The 8492-nt window shown below is 52.3% G+C and overlaps 1 protein-coding gene across 3 annotated transcripts in view; it reads right to left on the reverse strand.

Annotated features, from left to right (window-relative positions):
• Positions 1-279: 279 nt before the first annotated feature.
• Keap1 (kelch like ECH associated protein 1) overlaps positions 280-8492 on the reverse strand; it is an 8785-nt gene continuing 572 nt past the window's right edge. The window contains exons 1-6 of one of the 3 annotated variants that reach the window (XM_048795541.1): positions 8105-8485; positions 6295-6980; positions 3016-3701; positions 1639-1844; positions 1207-1383; positions 280-977 (exon numbers count right to left, since the gene is read on the reverse strand). In XM_048795541.1, the coding sequence (XP_048651498.1) occupies positions 811-977; positions 1207-1383; positions 1639-1844; positions 3016-3701; positions 6295-6933 (1875 nt within the window). In that variant the 5' untranslated portion in view covers positions 6934-6980; positions 8105-8485 and the 3' untranslated portion in view covers positions 280-810. Of the gene's footprint in view, positions 978-1206; positions 1384-1638; positions 1845-3015; positions 3702-6294; positions 8487-8492 lie in introns of those variants that run through there. The other 2 variants (XM_015489009.2, XM_048795542.1) reach the window with 2 other exon arrangements.

Genomic DNA, 8492 nt, shown 5'->3' on the forward strand with positions numbered 1-8492 from the left:
CCTTGGGTTCAGTCCTTAGCACCAAAAAAAAAAAAAAAAAAAAAAAAGGTGAACTGCATTAAGGTATGAAATAAACCTCAGGGCATCCTGGGAGATGTGTCAAAGAGTTAGGTCACTGGCTTCCAAAGCAGCTGAAACTGAGAGACAATTGTGTGGCTCACCTGGGAGAGAAAGGGCAAAATGTGGTGAGTAGAGATTACAAACTGGTTTCAAATACAAACCCTAAATTGAAGACTTTTAAGTACATTTCAGTAGAAGCCCTTCCAGCAAGAGCCCGGGTGGAAGACACTAGTTAGTTTGTTCTTTATTCTCATTGGAAAGTTACAGGGTTACTTATCAACAAAATGACTGTCCAGGGCAGAGAAACCCAGTGGCTTTTATGTACAGGCCCATCCCTGGGGACACTTCCTGAGGGACCTCGGCCCCTGCGGCCTCACCTGGCCCCTTAGAGGTCTCTGGGAACCAACTGCAAAGATGCAGGTAACAAAAGCCAGTCTGATCTGGCACTTGTTTTCACCCCAAGGGGAGGTGGCAGCTGGTGATATCCTAGTCCCTCCCAAGTGGCGGTGGGACCTCACCTGGGAGCATGCCCTTCCTACTCCCCTCCCAAGAGGTCTGTCTTGGATGGACACTCCTGGGCTATAGGGAGGGGCTTGTGGGTTCCCACTCTGGTCTGCTCGAGCGGTGTCATTTGGATATGGAGGCATCCAGCCTCCCTTCCTGGAGGATGAGTATCCACTCCGTAACCTCTTCTTTGTTGTTGGGTATGAATACAATGCTTTCTTTTCTCCCCCAAACAACAAAAGTGCTTCAACAGGTACAGTTCTGCTGGTCGATCTGTTTCCGGCAGGGTTCCATGGTGACAGCTACGCCCACCCCACTCCGGCCCGATGTCATTCGAGTCACCTCACTCCAGGTGTCTGTGTCTGGGTCGTAGCACTCCACACTGTCCAGGAACGTGTGACCATCATAGCCTCCTGTGGGAAGAGTGGAGGGGCAGTCACTACTCGGGCCAGCGACAGTGGGAGGAAACACAAAGCAGCAGCAAGATGAAGAGCATTTCTATGCAGATCACAGCAAAAGCAGCCACCTGACCCCCAGAAATGGAGTAGGGTTGGGGGTGGAACTCAAGACCTGGGTTTGATCCCCAGCATCAAGGGGGTGGGGGGCAGTCTGGACTCTTCTACCCAGTCCCCAGGGCCTCACCCAGGACGTAGATTCTCCCCTGGTGCACAGTAATCCCCAGGGCACTTCGACGATGCTTCATGGGGGCTACAAAAGTCCATGTTTCTGTCTCCACATCAAAACGCTCCACGCTGTTAAGCTGGTCCTGACCATCGTAGCCCCCGGCGGCATAGATACGGTTGTGCAAGACGCAGACTCCTAAACCACACCATGCAGGGAGGGTCACTCTGGGGCCTGGCCTTGGGGAGCCCAGCCACCATCTTCCCTCTCTCCCAGGGACCCCTCAGAAACAAAGCCGGGAGCAGGAAGTTTGGAGTCTGGAAGATTCTACCTCTTCTACATGCACCGCAGGTTTGAGGGTTGAAACAGGAAGAGGCCTCACCCAGGCCTGGTGGAGTTTCACCCCGAACTGGGGGTGTTCCTGGATGCTCCCTCCCCACAGCCCACGCCCACCTGCCCCACTTCGGATGGTGTTCATGGGGGTGATCATTCGCCACTCGTTCCTCTCGGGGTAGTAACACTCGGCTGAATTAAGGCGGTTCGTCCCATCAAAGCCCCCAACGGCATAGAGCAGGCGATTGAGAACAGCTACGCCCACCCCGATCCTCCGTGTCAGCATTGGGGACACCAAGTGCCACTCATCACGCTCGGGCTCATACCTGTGAAGGGCATAATAAAGATGGTGACAACAGTAATCACAGCTGACCTTCCTGGCACACTTAGGATGGGCCCCATACTTTTTTTCCCCCCTCACTGTGGTACCAGGGATTGAATCCAGGATCACTTTACCACCGAGCTCCATCCCCAGACCTTTTTATTTCTTATTTTGAGGCCGGGTCTTGCCTATAGCCCAGGCTGATCTCAAACTTGCAATCCTCCTGCCTCAGCTTCCTGAGTTGCTAAGGTTACCCCTGGGCCCCACACTCTTCTAGCTCTTTATAAGTCTGACCTCTTTAGTCCTCAAAATCATTCTCCAGGACAGATCAGCAGCTCCATTTCCCCAAAGAAAAAATATGACTTCACCACATCCCCACCAGCCTGATGGACAGGTGGCCCCATTACTGTCCCTCACTTCACAGATGATGAGATGTCAGTTTGGAACAGTGAGATGGCATGTCCAGGGTCACCGAGGAGCGGCAGAGCTGGTGTTCAATTCTAGAACCCCAATCCTAACAACTAGAATACTCCGGGGTGGTTTTCCTCAAAGTGTGATGATCAGAGATGGGGTGACCACATGTCTGGCTGGCGTGGGCACTTTGAGTTCATACCTGTGCTGCTGGAGTTATTAATAGTGTCCCTCTCTTTCTTGAAAGTGGCCTGCAGAGGGTGATGCATCATCCCATCCTATTCGCAGACCACATCCATTAGAAGACTCTGGGGCACTTATTTAAAAATTCTCATTTTTCAGTCTGACTCCAAACCCACCAACTCCAGAATCCTGGTACCCTCAGTCAGCAGGGCATCTGTTTGTTTTTCACTGGGTGCTGGGGCAGAAGCCAAGGCCTTACACAGGCTGAGCAAGTGCTCTACCACGGGCTGCCCGGCCAGGTGTTATCTTTCAACATAATTAGCATATTACAACAATTTCAAAGTGATGGGATTTTTCCCCAGTCTGTCAAAGGAGCCATATGGGTTTGTGACAGTCCAGTCAGCAGTTCCAGACCTATACACAATGACCAAGGTCACTGGCTATAAATCTCTGGCCAGCTTGGCTTCTACATCCCCAAGACAAGGGAAAAGAGTAGGGGCACACATCAGAATCCCTGGATCCCAATGGGACCATTAGGAATGGGACCCTGGGAGTCCCCACCGCCGGGCCCTGTCACTTACCTCTCCACACTGTTGTGGTGAATGCAGCCGTGGGAGCCTCCGACTGCATAGATGTGCCCGTCGATGACCCCAACCCCGATGCGGTTGCGAGGCACGCTCATGGGAGCACAGGGCGACCACTGGTTGGTCATGGGATTGTAGCAGTCCAGAGCGTTGGAGTCGGTGTTGCCATCGGGAGAATTGTTTCGTCCGCCCACGGCGTACAGCAGCCCACCCACCACACAACCCGCCAGGCCACTCCGTGGAACCTGCAGGTCGGCCAGCCTCAGCCAAGTGCCGTCGCTGGGGTTGTAGGCCTCCAGGTAGCTGAGCGATTGTCGGAAGTAGCCGCCGGCCGTGTAGATGAGCCTGCCGACCTTGGGCGCCCGGCAGGGCATCACCTGCGTGGGTTTGTGCAGCGTGAGCTCCTGGAAGATCTTGACCAGGTAGTCCTTACAGCGCGAGTCCGACTGCAGGATCTCGCACTTCTGCAACTGCATTTGCAGAAAGTGGGGTGTGAGCGAGTGACAGCGCACCGCGCGCAGCAGCGCCTGCACGTAGAAGCGGCGCTGCTCACAGTCGTATTTGACCCAGTTGATGCAGGCATGGAAGACCTCGGACTCGCAGCGCACGTTCAGATCATCCCGGCTGATGAGAGTCACCAGCTGGCAGTGGGACAGGTTGAAGAACTCCTCTTGCTTGGCCACCTGCAGAGGGCGCTAGTGTGACAGGCTGATTCCCACGTGTATCCATTCCCCCCGCCCCCCAAAGTCCTTCTCCAAGCACTAGCTGTACTACCACTAACAAGGTATTCAATGACCTTAAACAAGTTATTCAATGTCCCTTTGACAGACTGGTTTTCATCTGTAAAATGGATATTCAAATAGCAGAAACCTCATAAATTGTGAGAATTAAATGAATTAATACTATGTGCCAGGCTTGAAGTACACATTCTGGTAAATGGGCAAAGACCAAACTGCTTTGCACTTGCCCACCTCCCACACCCTGGTGCTGGGGATGGAACCGAGGGCTATCTAAGAAAGCACTCTACCTACCAGAGATAAACTTCAGATGAGTGAAATGAATAAGGGAGTTAATACTATGTGGCAAAAAGTCAAACAGGCAAAGACACAACATACTGTATACCTTTTTGTATCACTTGGTTTTTTAACTATAAAAACATATGCTTTTTTTAAATAAAACTGCATTTTTTCAAAAGGGCAGACTGACTAAAAAAGGAAAAAAAAAAAAAAAGCAATAGTGATAGTCTAGGAAAAAAAAATGTATAAAGATTCTGAAGTAGTCAGCCTGAGCTGCAATGCCAACCCTACCACTTTCTATGCCATCCTGGGAAAACCTCTGAATGCCCAAAGCCTTGATTTCCTCTATTGTAGAATGGAGGTTGTATTAACAGGCACATCATAGCAAGGCCACTCCGAGGGGACACAGGGAGGGTGGGCCCAGACAAATATCTCCTGTCAGGCACCTCTCTGTATAAACAATTTTGGTTCAGGCATCCCAAACCCATGTAGTCCCAAGAAGGAAACGTGGGACAAGCTAGTGGAGGGATCTACTTGCCAGACCCATCATCACAGAAACCATGAGCCCTAGGACTAATGCAGGAGCTCCTCAAGGAATCTGGTCAACCCCCAAGTCATATAGAAGTGGAGAACATTCATCCCGAAGGAGAGAAACAGGGACCAGGGTAGCATCTACCCCAGTTAGTTCCAACTACTGGAGGAGGAACTCAAAAATTTCCAGGTAGCACCTCAAAATACAGGACTTCTTAAGGTTTAGAGCCTGGGGCACAGAAGGTGGGTATTTCCTCAGATGACTCAATAATTTAAAGGATGTAAGTCACCTAGAACAGAGGCCACCCCCAGCAAGTTAAGTGTTCAATAAATACTCCTTGTGCTTAGCACCAGGCATGGTGGCTCATGCCTGTAATTGCAGTGACTCCAGAAGCTGAGGCAGGAGAATGGAAAATTCAAAACCAATCTGGGAAATTTAGTGAAACCCTGTCTCAAAAAAAAAAAAAAAATCAAAAGAGCTGCAGCCGGGTGTGGTGACGCACACTTGTAATACCAGCAACTCACGAGGCTGAGGCAGGAGGATCACAAGTTCCAAGGCAGTCTCAGCAACTTAGGGAGACCCTCAACAATTTAGTGAGACCTTGTCTCAAAATAAAAAGACTGGGGATGCAGCTCAGTGGTAAAGCACCCCTGGGTTCAACCCTTCCCCCACTGCAGAAAAAAAAAAAAAGGCTGAGGATATAGTAGTTCAGGTCATGCATGAGCCCTAGATTTGGTCCCTAGCACTGCAAAAACAATTAAGAAAAATAATAAAATACTTACACCTCATATACATGGCCTGAAGGGTTTTTGCATACTATGTTTAGTACACCTGTGTTCTGTGAACCATTGAATGAGAATTTTCCACTGGTGGTGTCAGTGCTCAAAAGATTTTAGATTTTAAGCATATTGGGCTTGGGATTTTCACACTACAGATGCTCAATATGTATTATTGTCTCCTGGGTGAAATCTCTCTACTTACTGCTACCCAAGAATCAGGGCTCATGCTTGTGATTTTTTTTTAAAAGAGAACTCTTCTATTATTTTTTCTTGACAACTTCCTGCACTGAAAAAAATGAAAATGAAACCAAAAATTGTAGAGACAACATTGCGTGGACCCAGAAAATACAGCTAAGGGTCAAACCTGCAGTCTGCCACCTGTCATGGGTTTTCAATAAATATTTGCTGACTGCCTGCTCAGCCCACTCTGGGGATAGGCTCTTGTCATAGTCACCACCCTCTGTCCCCACCTTTGACCCCAGAGAAATCAGGAAACCTAGACACCCACAAAGACTCACTGTATCTCCCAGAACTGTTCACCGGGGTCTTTCCAGATGTGTGCATTAAGAGCTCAGAACCACTGGACATGGTGATGAATGCCTGAAATCCCATCAGCTCTCTTGAACGAGAGTTCAAGCCAGCTTGGGCAACTTAATGAGGCCCTAAGCAACTCAGGGAGACCCTGTCTCTATATAAAATACAAAAAAAGGGCTAGGGATGTGGTTCAGTGGTTAGTGCTCCTGAGTTCAATCCCCGGTACCAAAAAGAAAAAAACTCAGAAGCTAGTTTTGCTCCAGATCTCAGTTGGTCCCAACCACTACAGGAGGAACTTAAACATTGCCAGGAAGTACCGCAAGGTCTGACCCTTCCCATCTCAAAGGGAGATGGTGAGGACCACTCATCCATCCTGGTCTCCTGACAACTGTCCCGAAGCCCGCTCTGTGCTCACCTCCCCAAAGTGCATGTAGATGTACTCCCGGGCCCGCTGATGCAGTTCAGCACAGCCAATCTGCTCGGCGAAGTTGGCAATGCCAATGGCATTGCTGGGGTCCAGCTGCTGCACCAGGAAGTCGCTGCAGGCGCGGACCACACTGTCGATCTGGTACATGACCGCGCCGTTCATGACGTGGAGCACACACTTCTCACCCATGGAGATGGAAGCTGTGTAGGCGAACTCGATGAGCCGCTCCATGACCTGGGGGTGGATGCCCTCGATGGACACCACCTCCATGCCCTGCTCCCGCAGCCCGTTAGTGAACATGGCCTTGAAGACAGGGCTAGATGACGCCAGCACCACCTTATGGGCCATGAACTGGGCCGCCGGGATGTCCTTGTACTTGACTTGCAGCGTGACGTCGCAGAGCTGCTGGCTGAGCCGCAGTTCATTCATGATGCCGAAGGCCTGTTTGGTGTGATCCTCCAGCGTGTAGCTGAAGGTGCGGTTGCCATGCTGGGAGGGTGTCACCTCAGCCTTGCACTCAGTGGAAGCGTACATCACCGCGTCCCCTGCCCCCTTGGGGCACTGTGAACACAGGGGCAGGAATCGGCTGCAGGCCCCAGCCCTGCTAGGCCCAGGTTCTGGCTGCATGGGGTTCCAGGTGACAAGGGGCAATACCACTGCTGGCAGTCAGGGGCCTGGAGGAGGGAGAGTACATCAGCTGGGGGCAAGGTCAGGCTGGGCCAGCACCTGCCCGGCCTCCTAGCCAAGTAAACTGGGTGAAGCAGGGTCCATTTGTACTCTAACTTCCTCCAACCTCAGTAGGGCCCAAAGGCCCCTCTAAAAACAGATTAGATGTCCTTCCCCCACTCAGAATCCTCTACACTTCCTGTGCCCTAAAGAGTAAAACCAAACTCCTCAATGGCCCGCAAGACCCTATACAGCCTGTCCTTACCCACGGCTTCCCTTTAGCCACTCTGCGGCCAGCTAGTGGCCCTCCCCCGCCTGGAGCAGGTCAAGATCATTCCTTCATTCACCTCACCAACATTTATGGAGCACCAACTATGTACCAGGCACTGTTCTGAGCACTGGGAACACAGCAGTGAGCAAGACAGACAAGAACCCGACCTTCATGGAGTTGACATTTAGGGAGGGAAGGACCATAAAGAAAATAAGCAAGTTCTGAGCAGAAATCAGGGTCGGGAAGAAAATTACAACAGCACTGTGACTATGTGACTTTGTCCATGAATCAGGCCTGAGAAGGTGAGGCTGGAGCTGAGACAAGAATGCACACAGAAAGAGGAGGGAGAAGTTCCAGGCAGAAGAAAGCCAATGCAAAGACCCAGGGGCAGATAAGAGACAGCCTGGAGAGATAGGGATTCGTGGAGATGCCTCAAGACTAGAGCCAGGGAAAGAGTTATGTTTTGAAAGGGGGTTGGGGAGGGGTAGAATCTGCAAGAGGTTCCCTGGGTTCTGGATCTCATCTTTCTGGGGCTCAGCCCACAGTCACCTCCTCCCTGTTTTATTTCCATTACAGCACGTGTCAGGAAATGAAATGCTTTTCTTTGCTGGTTTGTCGAGGACGACGGTCCCTCTGCCCCAGTCCCAGCGGTTCAGAGGCAGGGAGACCCGTGTAGGTCAGCATTGTCCTCCCACCCACGACGCGGTTCTGTGCGTCCCGCCCTGGGCCTGGCACTGCTCAGGAGCCTGTAAGCGGGTAGCTGGCCGGCTGCCCACTCCACAGTGTCTGCCAGAGCGCCCTCATCCACAGGGCCCAGGGCGCCTCTCGGCCTCCTTTCCCGTGCCAAGGGCCCGGGCTTGCCTCTCAATCTTTGGCCAATCGGTCAACGGTGACCCCTGGGCGCTGGACACTTTCCTCAAGTAAGCGACAAGTGGGGGATTGCGCATGTCCCGCCTGAGCCCAGCCACCAAGGCCTGGAGAAGGGAGGAAGTGACCCCGCCGCAGCCTCTAGGGCTGCCAACCCCAAAGTGCAGATCCAGCCCCCTAACGCCGCGGGGTCCCCAGGCCTCCGTCCAGGCGGCGCCCCCTGGGCCTCTCGCGGGGTTTCAGTGGCTCCCTGGCCACCCCGCGAGTCTCGCCGTCCAACAAAACGATCAGATCCGGGCCGCGCCCTCCTGGCTCTGCGCGGGGCCGCGCGAACTCGGGGGCGCCCGTGGCCGCGGCGCTGGGTTCCCCGATTCCCCAGCAC

This window comes from Marmota marmota, unplaced genomic scaffold, assembly GCF_001458135.2.
Source record: "Marmota marmota marmota unplaced genomic scaffold, marMar, whole genome shotgun sequence".
NCBI lineage: Eukaryota > Metazoa > Chordata > Mammalia > Rodentia > Sciuridae > Marmota > Marmota marmota.